Source organism: Schistocerca americana, chromosome 3 (genome assembly GCF_021461395.2).
Source record: "Schistocerca americana isolate TAMUIC-IGC-003095 chromosome 3, iqSchAmer2.1, whole genome shotgun sequence".
NCBI classification, from domain to species: domain Eukaryota; kingdom Metazoa; phylum Arthropoda; class Insecta; order Orthoptera; family Acrididae; genus Schistocerca; species Schistocerca americana.
The window spans coordinates 309,315,903-309,339,816 of record NC_060121.1 but is presented as its reverse complement, the minus strand read 5'-3'; the positions used below and the strand labels follow the sequence as shown (position 1 = coordinate 309,339,816).

Sequence of the window (23,914 nt, the reverse complement as noted above, 5' to 3'; positions counted from 1 at the left end):
ACACAGGGCCAACACCCGGCATCATGGTGTGGGGAGCGATCTCCTACACTGGCCGTACACCACTGGTGATCGTCGAGGGGACACTGGATAGTGCACGGTACATCCAAACCGTCATCGAACCCATCGTTCTACCATTCCTAGACCGGCAAGGGAACTTGCTGTTCCAACAGGACAATGTACGTCCGCATGTATCCCGTGCCACCCAACGTGCTCTAGAAAGTGTAAGTCAACTACCCTGGCCAGCAAGATCTCCGGATCTGTTCCCCATTGAGCATGTTTGGGACTGGATGAAGCGTCGTCTCACGCGGTCTGCACGTCCAGCACGAACGCTGGTCCAACTGAGGCGCCAGGTGGAAATGGCATGGCAAGCCGTTCCACAGGACTACATCCAGCATCTCTACGATCATCTCCATGGGAGAATAGCAGCCTGCATTGCTGCGAAAGGTGGATATACACTGTACTAGTGCCGACATTGTGAATGCTCTGTTGCCTGTGTCTATGTGCCTGTGGTTCTGTCAGTGTGATCATGTGATGTATCTGACCCCAGGAATGTGTCAATAAAGTTTCCCCTTCCTGGGACAATGAATTCACGGTGTTCTTATTTCAATTTCCAGGAGTGTAGTAACCCGAAGTTCTATGCCTGCTCAAAGAAAGAAGGAAAAGAATATTAATGATTTTTGAAAATAGTTGTAACAGTCTAGATTGCATGGCACATTTATTCATAGGTGACTCGTTTCGATCGTTAAATGATGATCTTAAGACCTAGCTGTAATACACTCCTGGAAATGGAAAAAAGAACACATTGACACCGGTGTGTCAGACCCACCATACTTGCTCCGGACACTGCGAGAGGGCTGTACAAGCAATGATCACACGCACGGCACAGCGGACACACCAGGAACCGCAGTGTTGGCCGTCGAATGGCGCTAGCTGCGCAGCATTTGTGCACCGCCGCCGTCAGTGTCAGCCAGTTTGCCGTGGCATACGGAGCTCCATCGCAGTCTTTAACACTGGTAGCATGCCGCGACAGCGTGGACGTGAACCGTATGTGCAATTGACGGACTTTGAGCGAGGGCGTATAGTGGGCATGCGGGAGGCCGGGTGGACGTACCGCCGAATTGCTCAACATGTGGGGCGTGAGGTCTCCACAGTACATCGATGTTGTCGCCAGTGGTCAGCGGAAGGTGCACGTGCCCGTCGACCTGGGACCGGACCGCAGCGACGCACGGATGCACGCCAAGACCGTAGGATCCTACGCAGTGCCGTAGGGGACCGCACCGCCACTTCCCAGCAAATTAGGGACACTGTTGCTCCTGGGGTATCGGCGAGGACCATTCGCAACCGTCTCCATGAAGCTGGGCTACGGTCCCGCACACCATTAGGCCGTCTTCCGCTCACGCCCCAACATCGTGCAGCCCGCCTCCAGTGGTGTCGCGACAGGCGTGAATGGAGGGACGAATGGAGACGTGTCGTCTTCAGCGATGAGAGTCGCTTCTGCCTTGGTGCCAATGATGGTCGTATGCGTGTTTGGCGCTGTGCAGGTGAGCGCCACAATCAGGGCTGCATACGACCGAGGCACACAGGGCCAACACCCGGCATCATGGTGTGGGGAGCGATCTCCTACACTGGCCGTACACCACTGGTGATCGTCGAGGGGACACTGAATAGTGCACGGTACATCCAAACCGTCATCGAACCCATCGTTCTACCATTCCTAGACCGGCAAGGGAACTTGCTGTTCCAACAGGACAATGCACGTCCACATGTATCCCGTGCCACCCAACGTGCTCTAGAAGGTGTAGGTCAACTACCCTGGCCAGCAAGATCTCCGGATCTGTCCCCCATTGAGCATGTTTGGGACTGGATGAAGCGTCGTCTCACGCGGTCTGCACGTCCAGCACGAACGCTGGTCCAACTGAGGCGCCAGGTGGAAATGGCATGGCAAGCCGTTCCACAGGACTACATCCAGCATCTCTACGATCGTCTCCATGGGAGAATAGCAGCCTGCATTGCTGCGAAAGGTGGATATACACTGTACTAGTGCCGACATTGTGCATGCTCTGTTGCCTGTGTCTATGTGCCTGTGGTTCTGTCAGTGTGATCATGTGATGTATCTGACCCCAGGAATGTGTCAATAAAGTTTCCCCTTCCTGGGACAATGAATTCACGGTGTTCTTATTTCAATTTCCAGGAGTGTATAATACAGGATATAAATTAGAAGGATACGTTAAAAGAACTTAAAATTGGCTATAAAATTACAAAACGTACTGCATCCATTTTGATGGACAACGGCTGTGTATGGAGAAGGGACCGCTGAATGACGGTAGCCAATTGCTGGGGAGGACAGTAGTCCTATTTCTTAAATACTAGATGCTCCGCCTACAGCTGATAGTATGATGTCAGCGTAAGCCAATTAGGTATAAGCCGAGAGAATTATGAACAAAAAGATGTACTTGTTAGAAAATAAAACGTCAAAATTATGTAAAAAAAATTATAATAAAGAAGAAACAGCTTGTTAATACTGCTACTGTGAAATAAATATCACATTTGCTGTATATACGTAGCCGTCTAGGGGCATGTTCGAAAATAATTACATTCTTGTTAGTTTCTACGAAGTTGATGGATGCCATACCAAAGACGTTGTGTCAGAGCGGTTTACAAAGAGATGTCGGTGAATATCGATAGGTGATGCCCAGCAAACGACTTTCCATAGATGTTCGAAACAGTTAGTTACAATTGGGCTGGAAGACGCCGATCCTGGGTGCTCTCCATTGAAGCAGCCACAAGCATCGATAAATGAAGTAGATGACGCTCCATAGATGTAGTGCCATGACATGAATAAGCAGTATCCGTTGATGTACGTATCGATCTATAGCAACAGCTGTAGAACGTAATATACTGGCAAACAGTAACAAAGTGCTGAGAGAGTCTAGCAACGTTAAAGGAAAACACGCGCCTGCATTTCTAAAACAAACTGGTGAAACTGAGTAATGTCGAACAGAAATAAATTAAAATGATTTCATGAAAGACAGATATAAATTAAAACTGCGGTGCTATAAGAGACTTAATATGCCAGTTATTTGTAAATGTAATAACGTTGTACAAAGATGTAAGAAAATAATTTGAAATGAAGGAAATAAATGTCATGAGCCATTATATGTAAGTAAAATAACAAAGAACCATAATAATATGGGTCACAAAAAAAATGCTGTGAAGAAGGATGTAAAATAGACTCGTACAGCTATAAAACTAGGACATGAAAGGAAGCATTCTAAAGCAGATCGTCAAAAAGTTCAAAGAAATGTTTGTCTTTGAAGTTTAGCTGCTCATTTATAACAGATGAAGGTTTGTTTTTGAATATATATGGCTTGCGATCTAGATTGTTATAATCATTTTCAAAGGATATGAATGAAAAACAACTAGACGCCACATGTTTCCATTTATAAGGATGGATCAAACCAAAAAATACCTTTTTTATTTAATTGTGTTGGTATCTAATGTACATACCATACAACCTGTAATATTTACATCAGAAATATATCTGATGGTTTCCAGCGAATTTACGGAGATCATCGTTCTTGTTAACTGTGTGTGAAGTTTGCTATGAAGATGTTATTTTGCCAATTTTTGGGGCTGCTCCGGCAAGTGTAGTGGTATTACTAGCGGATTTGACGTAACTGAACAATTTGCACAAATTACTTTATGATAGCCATACCACTCAAACATGGAAGTTAAATAGCCATCTGATTGCGAGTCGTACGCATAACTTGAGAATTCTCTAACACTTATCTTGTACAACTGACGGGAGGAAGTTATTAGTGGCGTAAGATATGTCCGTCCTATCTCCAATCTGTAAACTACGATATTTTGTAGGATAAGGCAGCCAGCATGTTCTTCGCACTCTTCTTTCCATGGGTTGCACACCTTCGTTTTAAATTCGGGGAGGTGGTAGGATGTGTGTTTTGAGTTGGACGTTCACGTACGCGTTTTGTTATAGGCATTAGTGCGATGGAATCAAGAGCAAGTTTAACCAAGTTCCATACGGCTGCAGCCCACACTCCTTTTGTGGTGTGTTCCTAGGATGAATGTTCGTGTCGTTCCGTATTGTTGGGTTTTTGAGAGACGCAGTACACTTTAAAGTCAGATACGCTCAGGGACTTGTTCAGTCCTTGACGTTACTTTTTAATAGCTTACGGATAAAGCTGTGTTGTACATTTCAAGCATGTGTGCACTGAAACACAAATTTTCTGTTGGAAACTGCGATTTCGTGTTTTATTTGCGCCGTGTTGTGTTTGGTTCATTTTCACCAGATAAAATATTTTTCGTAATTATAATTATTGTGTATTTTCCTTGTTTTATGGGAATCTATTTCCGTACAACTTTGTTTTCCTTTCGATTTCTCCGTTTACTGTACTTTCCTGCCCTGACAGTCATGTCTACAGTCCCTTGTAGGCTCTAAGCTGTTAAAAGTTCTGTGCTTGTGTTTGTATAACTTCTTGCTGAACAGCCAAGTCTACTCTGGCTGTCGGCTTATATTTATAGTTGTTTCTTAGAGGTCTGATAAACGTGACTTGAGAGACTGAAAACAGTCCGTACATATGAAACAATAAAAAATGGCTCTGAGCACTGTGGGACTTAACATCTGTGGTCATCAGTCCCCTAGAACTTAGAACTACTTAAACCTGACTAACCTAAGGACATCACACACATCCATGCCCGAGGCAGGATTCGAACCTGCGACCGTAGCGGTCACGCGGTTCCAGACTGAAGCGCCTAGAACCGCACGGCCACACCGGCTGGCTATGAAACAAGAGGACTACCTTTTTCTTAACTGCGGGCTAATACAGATGTTCTTTATTTGGCATACTACATGATGCGATGTTTGTTGCACAGTATAATAAGAAGTTAAACATTCGGCCAGAAATACTTGGTGTGCAGTAAAACATCACTGTCGATACCATAACACATGAAATCCAGTACTCCTCCCTTGAGGACAGTAATTTCTGGGCGAGGCTCTTCAAGCACACATCCGAGAAACGGCTGCGGCTGTGTATCTTGGCGAATTGATCGTGTGGTTTTGAATACTTCTTCACAAATATTCAGTGACACTCCTTCCTTGTATTCCACGTCCGCCTATGAACCCTGAAGCGGTAAGAACTGATTTACGGCCCAGTCAAACCATCGTCGGTGAAACATGCCCATGCACTGGGGACGAAGTTGAACCAAAACGCACGGTAATGTGCGGTACGAGGGCTTAATTCATCCCAAATGTAGCTTACCGTTCGGTAAAATTGCATAAGACAGGTAAAAACGTGAGTTGATTTTGGTTTCATTGTAATGTGCAAACGAACACTTTCACGATGGATCTTCCTATATGAAGCTTTATTCAGTTAGTCCCTCTCTTCAAACACTGGTAGGGGCAATTGGGATTGTGGAAGACTTTTTATATCGTACTTCAATCGTCATAACGCTGAGATTCGTGTAGTGTGTCTAACAGGTTGATTATTATGTTCTATACCGTTGACAGTTTTTAATCTGCATTTGAAAACATCTGTTTTGCTGGTTTTACAATTCACTCACTGCATTCTGTACCTATGAAATCTGTGTGTAGAAGTTTTCTTTCTATTCGCAATACCATTCATTCACTCTTTTGTGTTCTTGTAGTGTACCCGTGTAAACTGCGCCTAACAGTTTCCATTTTTCAGGTTTTCCCTTTCACTTGCTATTTTCTTTTAGAGTAATCTGTAACCGTAAGCCTCATTAAGTGGTCGGTAGCCCTTGTTTTCACTTACCTGGATCTTCCAATCGAAACTGTCGACTTCATTCTATCTCGGCAGAGTTGTCGTGGATGAGGAAGAATTCGATTATACCACACGAATCTCGTTTTATCTTGAGAGCTGGGAGTGTATTTTGTAACAGATAGAATGAGCTCTAAACTGGACGTGGATTTATCATAGATTAATGACTGAGAATAAAGTGGCCGTTTTCTCCTACGGAGAAATTAGAGACGAAACAGCTGTGACTTAACGTGAAATATGTTACGGATTCCTCAATTTTCAGTCACAAAATGCAAGATTTTTTTTAAAAAAAAATGTCACTCCGTGGTATGACTGAACTATTAGAACTGTTGAACTGTCTTAGTGTTGCAATCCGCTCTGCACGGTTTTCTGTTCTGTGTGTGTGTGTGTGTGTGTGTGTGTGTGTGTAAATAGATGACTCTTCCTGTGTTAAGATCTACTTTGCAGTTCATATAGTTAGCCATGTTTGTGTATAACTTACCTGTAACAATTGTTAGTATGTACTGTACAACGATATTGCGTCATGTCTTCAGTCTCCATGGTTAGATGTGATTCAGTACGAAAACTGCTCGAACAAATTGGTAACCTTACTCTGTAACGGTAGTTCAAAAATGAAGTCGTATAATACTATCAATATATGTTACTTATCAATTGTAGACGGATATTACAGCTTTAAAGTTGTATTGCTCCCTTTTATTCGGTGCGTACTCCTTATGTCAGAATAGAAATATGTCTGATTTTTTTCACTACTCATGCAGCAATCAATGTTTTCCTTAACAGATACTACACTTCAGAGTAGTTCTCAGGGATATAATCCATCTTGGCCACATCGTCCCTCAAACAATGTTGAATACTTATCACCAGCAGTAAAATTTTTGTGTTTAGCTTGCTGTTTATATTGATTGTTGTCCAACTTGGGGAGTATTATAGTTGTAGAACTGTAGGTTTTACACACACAATCCACTTTGACCACAATCCTCCTCAAATCAAGTTTACTACTATTGTCAGCAAATAAACCTATATCTTGCAATTTTGTCATATGACGACATGGTTGGAGACGGTGGCTGTTATTTGAAGACAGATGTTGGTGTTGGGACAGCAACAGTTTGTGGCTGGTTGCTGTCCCAACACAAACATTTGTCATAAACTTATCTGTTTTTGTTTGCTGTTTATACTGATTTCTGACTAACTTGGAGAAGAATACAGGTATAGAGCTGTAAGTTTTAGTCCACCTTGTCCCTCAAATGATGTTTAAAAATGTCACCAGCAAAGGCATTGATCTATTTTGTTTGGTGTTTCTCAGTGATAGATGATCACGTTGGAGAACATTGTAGACATGGAGTTGTTTTAATAAAATGTCTCACTGTTGTTATTGGAGCCGTAAGTTACAAGATGTGTGAGAAACATTTCTGTGCTCTTGACTGGAATCATTTATGAGATTTAGAGTGGTTGGCTGGTTAGTGATTGTAGATAAAGTCTTGTTATTTATATACGAATATATTCTCCAAACCAGACACCTGTTGCAACATGCAGATGGTTTCATACACATGTAAAATACTTTGTAAACATAGTTCTGTTGATATGGGTGTGATATACTGGAAAGGTAGAGGATTGTGGGCGAAGGTATTCAGTTGAAAAAGAGAAATGCGAGTTTTTATATTTCACCAGACAAAGTTTATTCTGACGACCTCAACAAACTCCCAAGCTTACAAAAGTACATACAAGCACACCACGTGAAGCAGTGCGGCACGCGGGCTGGGCTACACCGGGGCGAAGCCCAGTCTGCGGTCCGCCTAAATGCAGGGCACCGAGTCGAAACGGCTAGCGGGTCGCCTCTGTACTTGAAACAAATCTGCTAACTACTTTAATGCAATAAATGGACCAGATCACACAACTACGCGACAGAATTTTTTTCCTTATTCGAAACGTCAGAAACATCTCTTCCCTGCTTTATATGTGGAGGATGCTCAGAACAACCAAGTCTTTTTCTTACTTACAGCAAGCAAAGGACACAGAAAAAAGATATGTAGGGAGCCACGGTCACCTGACTTTTCTCTCGAATACAAGTGTTTTTTCTCGAAAAATGTTAGTACAACGGACACAAGTTTACTATAAGACATCTCGTAAAAAGGTACGGGTACTTTGAAAAAACGGGTGGGCATCACATACTGGCCAACCTCCGACGACGCGTCCCCCAGAAAACGGGGGTATATAATAGTTTACGACGTACAGTACAAAAAACTCGGGGTGCAAACAGGCCCCTTTTACATACTACACTTACACGATATTAGTAACATTTATTTTTTTATAATTTTTTTGTCTCAGGTGCCGTGGACTCCCCTCAGTCTCATATGCCTCAACTGGTGAGGTAATTGCTAAAAAACCTTAGTCCTCGCATGCAATAATGATAATAATACAGTGAAAATGACAGTCAAATGACGAAAAAAGTATAACTATACAAATGGATTGGGAAAAAATGTACACTTTACACAACTTTAGTTTTTTTTTAAAAAAAATGCACTGTCCTACGGAGGAATATATCACATACAATACAATAGGATAGGTGCACAAAAAATTCACTGACACATGAACGGTTGCGGGTCGCAAGGCGAGGCAGGCTCCCCCGCGGAGGAGTGTCTCTACTGCGGGAGCGTTCTCCGCGGAGGCTCCTGCGCTGCGCCCGCGGCCGCACCGACCACTCGGGTGGGCGTCTCGAGAGACTGGAGTGGCGGTTTGGAGGGGAAAATGTGACAGCTACGTACGACGCCGGCGCTACATTGTCCTCGGTAGCGCCGGCCCGCTTTAACATATTCTGTTCCTAGCGTAACAATATAGAGACTCGACACAAATAATAAAATTTCACACAAACAACACATAGAATTAATAAGTATTGTTTAAATAATAAATTATTTGGTTTGTAATACGGCAGGCTGCGCGCCCGGTTTGTACTGAGAGTCGGCGGAGCGCGCCCGGCGGTCAGGCCTCCAGCGTGACCACCATCTTAGTGGGCTGCGGGGGCGGCGGCGTCGGCGACTTCTTGGACAGGTTGAGCGGCTGCTGCGAGTCGGCGGCCACGTCCACCTGCAGCGCCAGGAGGTGCTGCGGGGGCGGCTGCGGCTGCTGCGGGGGCGGCGCGTGGTGGTGGTGGTGGTGGGGGTGGTGGGGGAGGTGGTGCTGCTGCTGCAGGGCGTGGTGCAGCGGCGACGGCGCCGGCGACGTGGAGGAGGAGGGCGCGGGCGACGCGGGGGAGGGCGCCAGCTGGTAGGCGGCCGCCGACGTGATGACGCCGGGCGTGTTGTGCTGCTGGTGCTGGTGCGGGGGCGCGTGCGGCCAGGCGTCGGCGCGCATGATGTAGCTGTGGATGATGTCGGTGCGCTGGCGCTGCTCGGCCGTCATGCGCGGGCCCTCCATCAGCGAGCGCGCCAGCGTCGAGTGCGTGCTCGACAGCAGCGACGCCGACGGCGCGGGGGCGGGCGACGGCGACGGCGCCGACGCGGGCGCGGGGGCGGGCGCCGGCTCGGGCGACGACACGAGCGCCAGGTGCAGCTGCGGGTGCATCTGCTGCGTCGCCGTCAGCGGCTGCGCCTGCGCCTGCGCCTGGCCCGCCGCCTGCGGGGGCGGCTGCGTGCGCAGCGCGCGGAACTTCTTGTGCGGCTTGTACGCCTCGTCCATCAGCGAGTTTGTGTCGTACAGCGGCGGCGCCTGCAGCACGCGCTTCAGCACCGGCATGTCCTCCACGATGCTGCTGCCCGACGTATGCTGCAGGCACAACAAAACACACTCGTCAGTCCGCTGTTACATCGTCACACGTGCCGACACTAAAAAAGAGCATTAACATCGATAGGGTTGCCAAGTGCTCGGAATCACGCGAGGCGAACCTTACAAGGTCTTCCGATTATTGTGGACTGTTTGTCCCGTATCATTCGCGGATGGGGCGACGGAAAAATGACTAGATGCCTCGGTATGCCCCCTAATCTTATCTTTTTCCCGTATCCCCTTGAGATAACAAAATATTATTGTTGCACTGATATATATATATAAGGTAACCACGCATCTGGACGATTTCCGACACTGCCTCTCCGAAATGTAAATCGCAGATATTCATAGGCGGTGTCTTCCGTCACGGTCTATACAGTGATTGGCGGATTATACATCCTTACTTGCGCGGTAAATGGGCCAAAATCCAATTTCTGCATTTCCGGCTTTGAGACCAGTTTTATAACACCTACACCCTATTTCATTTGTGGAAGAAAGGCGTAAATCATGCTCCACCCCACTGTCGATTTAGGCAGTATTAATAGGACTCGTGTCCATTTAAAACTGCCGAAATAGGCAGTAGACTGTAAAAGGACTGTCACTCGTCCACAAACCAAGCAAAGTGTCTGCCTATTATGAACATGGTCGTGACTCGAAAATACGAAAACTTGTGTACGTATATGAACAAAGCGGGACTAGAGCATGCAGAAAAAGGTCTTCCATTGATCTTTAACTAAAAGTTCGACCAGACGAACAGTCTATATGTAAGTGAAAACCGGACAATGAGCACTAAAAGATATTATAGACCCCAAGCAGCCGAGGCGAGATTTTGTAGAACAGTGCAGGGAGTAAGAAGAAGAGATAGATAAGACTGTTACAGCAGATTCCTGAAGGAAGGAGCATCGACTGACTCGAGAGAAGACGGATGGATCAAGAAGCCGCAACGGACTATCTGGTCTAATTCTTGAGGAAGATTAGAGAGCCGCGCCGAGCGGTCTCAGGAGCTGCAGTCATGGATTTTTAATCTGCACTGCCAATTGTTCGTGGTTAGATACAGTCATGGACTGTGCGGCTGGTCCCGGCGGAGGTTCGAGTACTCCCTCGGGCATGGGCGTGTGTGTTTGTCCTTAGGATAATTTAGGTTAAGTAGTGTGTGAGCTTAGGGACTGATGACCTTAGCAGTTAAGACCCATAAGATTTCACACACATTTGAACAAACAAGAATAGAGAAAATGTGAAGTGTAGCGAAGATCGAAACGTATTCCCAATAAACGTACAAAGTGATCCAGGCGGTGTTAAAAATGGTTCAAATGGCTCTGAGCACTATGGGACTTAACATCTTTGGTCATCAGTCCCCTAGAACTTAGAACTACTTAAACCTAACTAACCTAAGGACAGCACACAACACCCAGCCATCACGAGGCAGAGAAAATCCCTGACCCCGCCGGGAATCGAACCCGGGAACCCGAGCGTGGGAAGCGAGAACGCTACCGCACGACCACGAGATGCCCAGGTGGTGTTACCATTTCCCCATTGTACTGAGAGTGATCACGTGTCCTAAGACGTCCCGTTTTCAAGAGTGAAAGAGTGGCGTGCACTCTTGGGAACGTGGCTCACGCCGGTGGCGTTCCCGTACAGGTGGCAGTTTTCTGAAGCGCGACGGTTCGGCCCGCGTGCCGGCACCTGACAGCCCTTCGGGTAGGTGGCGAGGTGTGTTTGTACTTACGTGGTCGTCGTCGAGCGTGGACCGGGGGCTGGAGCAGACGGAGGTGGGCGTGTTGTCGGCCTTCTCGGTGCCGGACTCGATGCCCGAGTCACTGGGGGAGTCGAGCTTGCGCACGAAGCGGCGGTGCGGGCAGGCGTCGGCCGCCTCGGCGCCGCACACCGACTCGCTGCTCGAGACGGAGCCCAGCGGCGACTTGACGGCCTCGTCGGCCCACTGCGGGGGCGTCGCCAGGGAGACGGGCGCGGGGGCGGGCGCGGGCGCGGGCGCCGCCACCTCCAGGTGCTGCTGCTCTTGCTGCTGCTGCTGCTGCTGCTGCTGCCACTGCTGCTGCTGCTCCGTCATCTTGAAGGCGAGCAGCTTCTCGGAGTGCAGCGTGTTGAGCGTGCGCAGGTCGGGCACCTTGCGCAGCAGCTCCTGCGCGAGGTGCGAGCCGGCCGCGACGCCGCCGTGGTTCTGCGCCAGCACGGCCTGCAGCGCGCCGCGCAGCTTGCACTGCATGCGCTCCACCAGCTCGCCGTTGCGCAGCCCGGGCCGGTCGGGCGCGATCACCACCACCGAGCAGAACAGCCCCACCTCGGCGTCCGTCAGCTGCAGCGCGTTCAGGCGCTCCGCGAAGTCGAACATGGAGTCCATGAGGAAGCGCGCGTTCGACGAGCTGTGGATGGCCTCGCGCTTCAGCATCTGCCCGTCCAGGCAGATCATGCTGTTGGTGTGCGCGTCGAAGAGGCACGCGAGCCGCACCAGCAGCACCTCGAACACGCCCGCCTTCAGCAGCGTCACCTGGTCGTCCTGCGGCAGCAGCGCGAAGCCCGGGATGCGCTTCGCGAACTCCACCACGCCGCGGATGGCCGGCGAGAAGCGCTTCGAGAAGTCCTGCAGCAGCTCCTGCTGGCCCGTCAGCGGCTGCGGGCTCGGGTTCAGCGGGCACGCCTGCAACCACACACAACACGCACCTGTCAGCGTCTCGCCTTCTCGTCGTCACAGCGCGCCCACAGCTGGGCAAGCGTGGCGGATACATCCGAAAGAAAAAGGGCTAGTTAACATGGGCTTCAGACCTAGGAGTACTTGTCGATCTTCGCTACTGTGAAACATCTCTCCTACTGAACAACTCCTCAAAGCTCTTAAGATATTTCTGAGCTCATGTTTCAAAAATGGTTCAAATGGCTCTGAGCACTATGGGGCTTAACTTTTGAGGTCATCAGTCCTCTAGAACTACTTAAACCTAACTAACCTAAGGACATCACACACATCCATGCCCGAAGCAGGATTCGAACCTGCGACCGTAGCGGTCTCGCGGTTCCAGACTGAAGCGCCTAGAACCGCTCGGCCACACCGGCTGGCGAGCTCATGTTTGCTAGACAAGCTTTTCTTGTTGTCCCGGCCCGGGTGGCCGAGCGGTTCTAGGCGCGTCAGTCTAGAACCGCGAGACAGCTGCGGTCGCAGGTTCGAATCCTGCCTCGGGCATGGATGTGTGTGATGTCCTTAGGTTAGTTAGGTTTAACTAGTTCTAAGTTCTGGGGGACTAATGACCTCAGAAGTTGAGTCCCATAGTGCTCAGAGCCATTTGAACCATTTTTAACACTACGACAATTGACGTACCAAACAAATAGGCGCAAATGATATCTGCTGCTGTGAACAGTATTGATATCTGACTAATGTCGAAGCTGATAATTTAACACCGCACGATTTCTACGGCTGCCCGCATAGCCTACACTAGGAGCCACGTTATGTTGCACGAATCGATATCCTTCATGGTTACGACAAAAATGCTAGCGTTAAGTCGATAATATCCACGTTCGTATCAAGGCGAGTTGGCGCAGTCGATAGCACCCTGGTCTCGCATTCGTGAGGACGACGCGTCAAATCCCCGTACAACGATCATTATTTATGTTATGGTTTGAATACCTCAACAGTGTTTTTATTAGTCATGGTCCTGTGAGAAATGGTATGCAGTTGCCTTTATCCTCAGAGTTGACTTAAACACTCTGTTGGATTACGAGCTACAGTTTAACGTGAATCCCTAATCACGGTGCTTCTTTGCACTTCTCACGTTAATAAACGCTGGAAGAAGTGATAAGTGACAAAAATCTTACGACAGAGGGAATCGAACCCGGGACATTCAGATGGGACCTAACAGCTGGTTCAAACGCTGCTTATTAATACCGAAATCGGAAAGAAATAAACAAGGGGAGCGGCGCGCCTATTTGAGGATTTGGAAGTTGGAGTAGTGAGTGGCGCGAGCGCAGACCGCTTCCTCGTATTTGCGTGCGGCGCGGCGCGGCGCGGCTGAGTTGGCGTGACGTCAGCGGCGACCTCAGCACGGCCGCCAAGGTCGCGATCGATGGCAGCGGCAACGCCGCAGGTCCCTGACCGCCGGGGGGCCGCGCTTCGACGCCCGCCGACCTCCCTCCTGCTCCACCCGTGTCCCGAGGGGTGCTTCAGTAGCGTCGACCTCGATACAGTATACCGACCAAAGGTCTCCTACACTTCGCTCCGCAGCTGTCTGCTTGTCAGACGTTCACCAGAAGACGGTGAATGATGCAACAGATCGAAATGACCGGTACAGCGATAGCTGATCCTTCCGATTAAGGCTATTTCTGTTCCAGTTATTACTTCTGGACGAACTATTAATAAACAGGTTTCTGACCTACTAACCGTAGACTTCAAAAACGTCAAGGAATTAAAATTATAAACGGAAAGGTATCAATATTTAAAATGTTATTTTCAAGATGGACCATAGAAAGGGATGGGACAAGAATAAGGAATGATTTCGGCTGTATCCTGTTTGCTGTGCACGAGTTAAAGAAACTCCAGAAAAATTCGATGGTCTGTGGTCTGCTGGACATTCGAACCTTGTTTCTTACGAATGCTACTTCGCCGCATCGCTCGTCGGAAATAAAAATATTCTGACAATATCTTGATACTTCGCAGCGACAATGTCGGAAGTACCTGTGGAGACATATTGTAAGTTTGTCTCCACAAAGCCACTGCGGACGAATTGCGTTCGGCAGCTCTGCCGAAGTTCATTTCGAAAGCAGTGCGCCGGGAGCTGACGAAGGCGTAAACTATGACCTCAGAATTGGGTTAATATTATCAGAATGTAAATAGTTACGGCTGCTAGCCATTATTCAGTAGAACATAGGTTCGGAGTTCCTTTACGGCAAATAAAAGGCGCCCCGATTTCGTTACTACTGAAGCCACCTCCACAGCTGCAGACCTTTTTTTATTCTTGCCCCATTCGTAATTTGACGTCAAACCTTATTTCTTATGACTGTTGGGCGTCTATCTGTCATTACCAGATCCTGGTTTCATATCTCGACATCAAGAGAGGAATATTTAAGGCGCCGTAAATAGCTGCGCATCATATACAGTCGCATGTTTAATACGTGAACTTTGAATGCTCTTATCATTATCTCTCATTCTGCCGTTTTGTTAGGAAGGATGGCCTCGTAGAAATCTGAAAGTTTTTCGTGTTGCTACTTAGTTTTTTATTGGTGGGGAGAATTTTTGTTTGGCTACTCATGGTCTTATTGCTACTGCTCGTTCTTCTACGGTGTTCACGCAATCCCGCCTTTTACAGGTCGGATGCTGACTTTTGTAGCCCACTGAACGACAGCATTACAGAATAATATACCAGAGTCTTGTTGCAACCCTTGTTCACAGTACGAGCAGCCCTTAGCGGCTGCCGGCCGCGGTGGTCTAGCGGTTCTAGGCGCTCAGTCCGGAGCCGCGCGACTGCTACGGTCGCAGGTTCGAATCCTGCCTCGGGCATGGATGTGTGTGATGTCCTTAGGTTTAATTAGTTCCAAGTTCTAGGGGACTGATGACCATATATGATAAGTCCCATAGTGCTCAGAGCCATTTGAACCATCTGAACCTTAGCGGCTCGCCATCTCACAACTATTCATGACGTCGCCTTTCCGGCTTAGATCTTTTTTAATATGTGACTTGTAAGTACTGCATCTTTTTCCAGTCAGTACAGACTTTAATTTTATTAATGTATTATATACCTAATATGTTTTGGAACATTTAGTCTAATTCTGAAGACGACGCTCATGGTAGCGTCGAAACCTGGTCAATTTTGACTTAATATTTGTGACCGAGGGCTTATTTGTTCTAAAGTAGATTTTATTTTTCGCTCTAGTATGCAGGAATCGAAAAATTACGTGTTTCGCTGGCAAATTACTGTCCTCAAATATGAGGATTACGCCAGAAATAATCGCATAAAGATTGTAATTGTGTCGGGGCAAATGCATACCAGCGCGGTCGCTGTATTGCTCCTCTCGATCAGGCTACGAACGAGGAAAAAACTGCGCCTGCTGGCGCTTCTTTTTGCACTCGTCGTTGCGAAGCCACATTAGGCAAGAGCGTCAGAGGTGAAGACGTCACGAGTCCGGTAAGCAAACGCGCTGCCCGGCCGTGGATTACGGGGCGGGGCGGGGCGGGGCGGCCGACCTTGGCTCGTCTTCCCGGTAACGAGCTGAGCCAGAGACTTCCCGGCGCGATGCCCGCGCCACACCGCGGCCGCCCGCGGAACTAGCGTGGCTCGCGCCGCAGACTAGAGCGTGTGCGCTCTCGCTGTCGGAAGGGAAGGCAGCCTGACAGGACTGGGTAGGTGGGTGATTTTGGAGCGCGCCGAGCCAGACTGCAGAGAAGAGGTGTGCGCGGGTACTCACCAGAGTGGCAGGGCAGCTGGTGTAGGTGGGGCGCGCGCGCGCGCTGGCCAGCAGCGGCGCCACCTTGTCGCGCGTGAAGTCGCACGTGTCGAGGTGTGCGCGCACGACGCGCGCCAGCAGCGCAGACTGGTCCTCCAGCTCGTGCGCCAGCGCCTTGTCGTGCGACCGCGAGCTCGAGCTCTGCTGCATCGCGGCCAGGATGCGCGCCTTCTCGCGCTTCGGCACGCGCCCGAACCGCACCGCTGCAAGCAGAAAGAGCGCGCGTTCCAGCCAGGCCGTTCCCACACACCGTTCTTAAAATCTACACAACACACTTCACAAAATGTCGCCTCGCATACCGCACCGAACAGGCTGCAAAAACAATGACACAATTAGACACTCTCCGTGTGAATCACCAATCTGGATCCCCTAAATACATCACAAGACATCACCAATACCTACAGCTCTATACACGAGAGCTACCCAACCTGGTCTCAACCTCCCACTAGTGGGCGTTCCAGCTCTCATGGTGGGAGTTAAGCTGTAGTAAGGCCCTTAAAAAACATTTTACGCTTTTATAAAATTTTGACGCAAAGTGTTTGATAAGTAATTATTGTTGTATGCTTTAATTTGTTTTAACTATGTTTATTAAGTTTGTGAAGTAAAGTTCCTTGCCTCCTTTATATATTAACGCCTCAGTAACTGGTGGGCGGTTAGAAAATTTTACCACTAAGGAAGATAAAAAACGTAGGTTGACTAACCCTGCTATACACCGATTCATACGCAAAACCCGCCTAAACCGTGATATCAGACACATCTTCCCCTCCCCCCTCCCCTCTACCCCGCCTTAAAAACTTGCTTGTGATGACTGATGTGTAGCACAAGGTCTAAATTCGTTGCAAACGTGATAATTTGGTTGTGAACTGAGGAAGCCAACGAATGTGAACACAAACCTAGGGCTTTCGTAGCAGTCTGACTACAGAGTAGCCTGCTGTTTACGTACGCGCCAACACTTTGCCATATTTAACGCATTTTTCATCATAAACGCTAGAACGGAAAGAAAATACAGAACACGAATGTTACATAAATGACAAGTCTGCGACGAGTATTTTGATGCATATTATGAACATAAACTACGAAAAATGTATAAGAGGGGGGGGGGGGGGGGGGGCGAAATCTACCACGTAACTCGTACCCAAAATCCTCTTGGGTAACTGTAGAGAACCTATGTACGAAGAAAACTGTGATCATTACGCTGTCACTTTCGCATATCTCGCGCAGGTGTCATCGATTACAGCATTTACAGGGCCACATACACATTCATTTTTGCCTCGCTCAATAAACAGGTCCAAAGGCGAAGAAAATCGATAATACTGGTACGATACACTCTCCGCCTCTGCACTGTGGCTTGCCGAGTATGTAAGTAGATAGCTAACTACAACGAGATTTTAGTGTACTCGATCGTCCCTCCAGAATTCTTGCTTGTGCTGACAAATTTGAATGGTAGCAGTCAACTTATCCTAGCATAAGTTGGACGCTCACAACTTGCTTGTGAGCTGGCGAAACTAAGGACATTGAATGTACAATAGAAGAGATGATAAGAGATGGATCGAAAGTCTACACTCTCTCTATGCATAGCTCCTACTAAATACAACATAGAATCCACAACACTGCGTACCCAAAACTTTTCACTTACGCAAAGCATTGTTGAGGCAGGAATCGCGTCAGATCTCACATAATAAGAAGACAGGACCTAGCCAAGAGTCGAAACTGGCATTTGTAATGTGATCACTTCAAGCACGATATACTTCAATAATATCAAGGAATGAGAAATTTTGTGCTATACCGAGCTGTAATCAGTGTAATACTTCCACGCAACGGTAACTCATGAAATAAGCAACGAAAGATGCCGCATGAATTTGCTTTCATAAATTGTGACTGAGTATGATGTACAATATGCTGCTTTCACACAGTTATCTAACCGCCTCTCCATTCACCGTGTAAAACTGTGAGGCTGTTGGTCTGTAATGAGAACACGGCGGGCAGTTTTGAGACGGACGCCGGCTGCATCCTCTTACGCAAGAGGGCGGCGCGTGCGGGATTTAAGGCGACGTGTGCTGCGTGGGTGCGGACGCAACCCTCTTGCGTCACGGCAGCCCAGAGTCACAAGCAAAGCAAACAGCTGCACCACCCACCGAGAAACCTCTCCACAGGATTCCACGCAGTGACACTTGGCTACAGAACTACATGCCCAAGTTAGCAAGTGCGGGAACTGCCTGTAAGGGGGGACAGAAATTAAAATTCTGGAGCAGCCACAAGTCGCACGTAACTTTTAACACGTCGAAGTAGTGTACAGAGCAGGCAATAAAGTAAATCAAGCAGGAACCGAGATCAAAATATTCCCTGCCTCCGGTATCAGTTCCACTGTATCAGAGAAGTGGTGAATGTCCGACATTTCACAGACTGGAGAATGGTTATTGTTATTCACAAATAATGAAAATTTCGTATTGATGACTCTGGACCTTGTCACACACAACGTACGTGAACTGTCTACAAAGCTGCAATACTTAATGACGAAACAGCGATCATAATAAGGGACAGAATTTTCCACACAATAATCATCCATTTCTGCTTCTACAACCTCATATGAGGAGCAGTAACGATACAGGTGTATTACTCTTGCAGTACCTTCGGATTAACAGGCAATCTCTGCTCACACACCATAACGTCCTAGAATACGCCATGGATTAACACAGACAAAAATATATGCATTGAAACTTCAAACACCAACCGAAATAGAACTACAGACCTTTGCTCTTTAAGCAGTCAGTGTGACCATGGTCTTATGTACTGTTCAGAAGCTACTATGTAGGAGAATACGACACCGATCAACTGAGCCAAAATTACATGCACCGAAACCTTAAACACGAATCCAACAGTACTGTAGATCGCTCCTCTTTAAGCAGGCTACGGGACCACTGTGCCATCTACCGCTAACAAGTTAGAACGTTCTAGAGTACGATATGGACGAACAGACGCAAAAAGGCATGCAATGAAACTGTAAATATGAACGAAAACATAACTTGAGATCGTTGTTCTAAAGACATGCAATGTGACCGTTTTCCTATCTACTGCTAACAAGTTAGAACATCCTGCTATGAATGAACAGAGCCAAAGGTCTTCACTACTTCGCGTCCACTTTGCACAATTCAGAGATTTTAGTTTTATTCTGGATAGTTTTGGAGGGCACACTGATTTCGTCAAAGAAACATGAACTGTTGGTCATTCGAGAATTAGTAATGAAGTGCACGTTTCTAGAAATCACCTCACTACACATCCACGGCAGCACTACGGTTGGTTGGTTGGTTGGTTTGGGGAAGGAGACCAGACAGCGTGGTCACCGGTCTCATCGGATTAGGGAAGGAAGTCGGCCGTGCCCTTTCAGAGGAACCATCCCGGCATTTGCCTGGAGTGATTTAGGGAAATCACGGAAAACCTAAATCAGGATGGCCGGACGCGGGATTGAACCGTCGTCCTTCCGAATGCGAGTCCAGTGTCTAACCACTGCGCCACCTCGCTCGGTGCAGCACTACGGTTTCGGAATAGATATGTCAGCGGGAACGTGGCTGAATTGAAATAGCATTACAAAATCCGGCACAGCGACACATGTAGTCTTGGTAGGAAATTACGGGTTTCGGGCACGACTGGCCACTTTAAGAAACAGTAGTTCGCTCGCAGGCACTATTAAACCAAACAGTGAAGCAGAAGCAGCGGTTGACGCATCATTCCAAGTATCTGACAACATAAACGGGCGCCTCACAAACACTGACAATGAATGAAGATCGGGTGGAGTTTGCACGGTTTTCGCCCGGCGACAGTTTCAGTCACGCCGAACACGCACGCAAAACGGAGGATGGTGTTTGCAGCAGGAAAAACAGGCACGGGCACGTGTATTTCTGTAACAGTGTCGAGGCAAGGCGTGATCGCCAGGCCAACAGGCAGCACAGTGCAAACGGCAGCGGCCGACACCGAGCGCCACCGGCCGGGTGCACTGCCCCCACGGGATGCTGCAGCGATCTGGCGGGCCGCTTCCGGGGTCGCTCAACCCCGCGCGGCTCGAGTCCCGGTCGGAGTGTCGGCGCACTCGATAATACCGGGTCGCGACACCGAAACTCTACCATCACGGTTTTTGTGGTGTCTGGCAGAGTGAATACGAGCTGAGCCTTTAATGGTGCACGAGGTGCGCGGACTACGAGAGGTCCACAGCTACAGGCGCCGGGGGCAACAACCGTCGCGCCGGCAGAGGGCGCCGACCGCACGGGCGCCGCGGCGATCTCTCTCTCTAGCGCGCGCGTGCCCGGGGAAAGCGAAAACAAGACTCACTTTCACGCACGCAGCGTCGTAAGTAGGTCTGTAGAAAGCAACGCGTCCCGTTGGGGAGGGAAGCGAGCGCAGCGGTGTGTTTCACAAATTCGTCCACTACTACGCCACTCTGCAGCACTTTTGATAAAAGCAAAAAAAAAAAAAAAAAAAAAAAAGAAAGTCCCTAGCATCACTGATCGGAACAAAATACAGAGAAAACTGACGCAGAATGGCTGGTGAGGATGCGTAAAAATTATTAAAAATGAAGCACGAGACACGAGAAAAAACACACACACACACAGACACACGCAAGTAAAACACAGTAGCCGACAGGATACGTACGTGCATTATGATAGTTCACAACGCCGTTTAATATTCCCTTCAAAATGGGCAACTCGTCACCCATCTTGGAGACCACTTTGGGAGCAATGTTGGCGGCCACTGTAGCACTGGGCGGCGTGAGAAAAGCGTCCTCTTCGCCTACTATGGAGCGCACTGGAGTCGAAGCGACCGTACGGCGGTCGCCGCCTGCGGTGAGACGCGCGGGCTGTGGCGGCGTGCGGAGCGGTCAGTGTCCCTTGTAGCGGTGAAGCTGCCGTCGCTCGGGCTGTTCAACTGTGTGCTCGCAGCGCGCAAGTCCGCGCAGTTGCATTCCCAGCGACCGACTGGCGGAGCGGCGGCCGGCGCGCGACCCCCTCCCCCGCGGCCTCGAGCAGTGCCCCCCCCCCCTCCCCCACACCCCCTCCCCCAGCCGCTGCCGCGACAGGACGGCCGCCCCCCACTCCGCCGCCCGGCCCAGCCCTTGAACTTGCTTTCAGCGGCGGCCGCAGCGGCGCGACCTACATACGGCGCTCAGCCCCCCCCTCTCCCCGCTCCACCCTTCCCCTACCGGGCAAACTGTGGAACATCGCGAGCGTAACCGCCCGATTCGCGCTGCGCAGTGCTGAAGTCTTACTACATTTGCAACGGGCCACTTCTGCCACTCGTTTTCACCTACGTCTGTACTCTGCAGGCCACAGTGAAATGCACGGCAGAGGATACTTCTCGCGTTCTAATTATCTTGCCTAGCTCCACCTCCGTAGGCGATAGTGAAACAGAGTACAGCTTTCGTCTTTGGACTTCGAGAGACATTATGAGTACAGAAACGCTCTCCCTCAAGAATAAAGAGGACAAAGAAACGGAAAAGCCTAGCGCTGCTGCTTTCGGCACCGAAGGACCCGCCTTCGAATACCGGTATCTTCTCTTATTTTTTTCTAAGCTAGGGAGGTCTGGGACGGGGTTCACCCACCCGTTGGTGACATCAAACGAGCAGCTGCTTGAATAAAGAAGCAGGAGCAGCACCATCAACATTCGTCTACCGGCAATAAAGGCTGGAGAGATGAACGAAATGATGCTCACATGGCCCACGATTATATATCGCTCCTTGTACTGGTTTGTAAGCACCAGGCCTAATACGTAATTCGTGACTAGCGGTTACCTTTAGACTTCGGTATTTTTCATTGAAAATACTATATTTTTAACCTGTATGTGGCACACACGGATTGCTATACCCTCTAGATGGGTCAATACATCGACATAAATAAACGAATGTATCACGTACTAGAATTTCTTCCCGTACCATTCGCATATGGCGCACTGGAAGAATGAGTGCTTGAAAACCTCTCTACACGCTTTAATCATTCTAATCTTGTCTTCCATATGTAGCGGGGCTGCAGTATATTATTAGATGCCTCATATAATAACACTCACTAATATTTTTAGGTACGCTTTCTCGGAATTGTTTGCATCAGTTTTCAACCATCTGCCTCATAACGTTTTTAGTGAGCTCCATGGCTCAAACAAACCTACGTGTGTTATAAAATAAGGGCTGTTCCAAAACGTCACCGGCAAACACACAGAGTGTACATGGGAGCAGTGCGAGTAAGACCTTACCCAAGCTATCTCAGTACCTGCACTCTATATGCTTTAACCAAACAGAACCTAAACGCAACTCGTGGCAGCCCACGTTCAAATGTTCCATACATGTTTCTTGACAGCTATGAACTTCCACTTTATAAACAGAAATGGCGCCTTGTCCTTCAGTTCCTTTTAGCTATCTGCAGTAAGAATTTACCTGCATTTCCTTAAATCATGGCCTCGTAATCTCAGTTCTCGTCTGAAATGGAGAGTAGAACAAATTGCGATTGGAACTTGCGGCGTAGAACGAATATCTGGAGACCTCGTTCGAACACCCACGAAGTCGAGAAAGGAAGTCATATATTACAAGTGCTTCCGCATGCTGCTTTTCTGGACGTTCACTAAAGATCTGATCGTCACAGACGGAAATAATTAAGGTGATTCTCTCACACGGAATATGGTGATCCATTTAAACACTTTCCGAAACCAGAACACGTAACCATAAACCACACAGTGTGAACGTATTTTGCTTGTGAGGCAAACCTCTGCAGCCAGTCTTTTGTACGCACGCATGCTTTGCCTAACATCGATTCCTTTCAGAACATAGCTCTATTTTGCCCAAGGTTTATGCCTATAAATTTTGAGTAAGGTTTTGAAACAGCAATTATTTCAGTTGTCACCAATACAACTGCAAATTGTTCGTTCCTTTTGTGCTCATTAATTACGTTGCAGTGACATTAGCTAATGAAATTTTCCATTCGAATCGCACTCAGTGACACGTTGGATGATCAATCAAATTGTTCGATTCTTTTATAGTAACCGTAGCAATATTACTGCGAACGTCCGTTGACTTCTAGTTAGACATAGTCTTTGAGGAGCTCTGGTAATTTAGTCCTACATACACAGTTACAGAGGAACTGTCAGTGTTTTGATTTACGATGCTTCTGTCTTCCGCACTAGAACCTACCTTAAGGATATTCAGTATTAGAACCTACTGTATTCATAGGAAAAGCACTCTCTGCGGATGTAGCACTGTTTCCAGTTGTTCCATCAGATATTGGTGAGCTCAAGCTCGTTTGCTTCGTGTCACAAGAGACGGAGGGAAATTTCATTTTTTCCCTTTCGGTATAAGCACACAATACCGCTTTTTGTAACGAACAATAGTATTACCTTAACAATACGCGAATATAAGAGGATTTACAGAGCAATATTTTTATATTGTTTAGAAATAAATTTTTACAATGAAATGAAAGAGGGACGTTTACATTTCATAGAAAATTACTGAAATCGAGCGGTGTGCAGATAAAAACACGTTGATCTACAAAACGTAACGTTCGATTTCAAATTTACATCCTCGTTATAACAGCCTCACAGCTACAAGCAGACAATGGATGAAAACACGCGGTTATAAAACCCGTCGAGTGACATTGGCCAAGGAGAACGCGATCCGCGAAAATAAAATGTCCGGCAAGGTCAGCGGCGGCGCTGCTCCGTCGCGCAGCCGCTCGGGGGTCACCTTTCGAAAATAACACGATGACACACGAGCACGACGCGCAAGCGCCGCACACACCAAATTTTCCGTGACGCAACGCACTGTGTATATCAGTTTACCGTGCACGACAGCTGCGCGTTATTGTTTCGCGAGCCATTTCCGCGAAATGCAACTGTCGGATGTCTATCGAATTCGCTGCGTGAAGGCTGATAAAAAAAAAGAAAAAACA

At 48.1% G+C, this 23,914-nt stretch overlaps 1 protein-coding gene and 1 non-coding gene across 6 annotated transcripts in view; one reads left to right on the top strand and one right to left on the bottom strand.

The window, feature by feature from the left end:
* Positions 1–7,279: 7,279 nt before the first annotated feature.
* LOC124605112 (ecdysone-inducible protein E75) overlaps positions 7,280–23,914 on the bottom strand; it is a 469,227-nt gene continuing 452,592 nt past the window's right edge. For 4 of the 5 annotated variants that reach the window (XM_047136567.1, XM_047136570.1, XM_047136569.1 and 1 more), the window contains exons 4-6: positions 15,957–16,198; positions 11,281–12,210; positions 7,280–9,557 (exon numbers count right to left, since the gene is read on the bottom strand). In XM_047136567.1, the coding sequence (XP_046992523.1) occupies positions 8,775–9,557; positions 11,281–12,210; positions 15,957–16,198 (1,955 nt within the window). In that variant the 3' untranslated portion in view covers positions 7,280–8,774. Of the gene's footprint in view, positions 9,558–11,280; positions 12,211–15,956; positions 16,199–20,639; positions 20,951–23,914 lie in introns of those variants that run through there. The other variant, XM_047136571.1, reaches the window with a different exon arrangement.
* Positions 12,661–12,744, top strand: Trnas-aga. Its single transcript is given in 2 exon segments — positions 12,661–12,700; positions 12,710–12,744. It is a non-coding gene; the product is annotated as a tRNA-Ser (tRNA).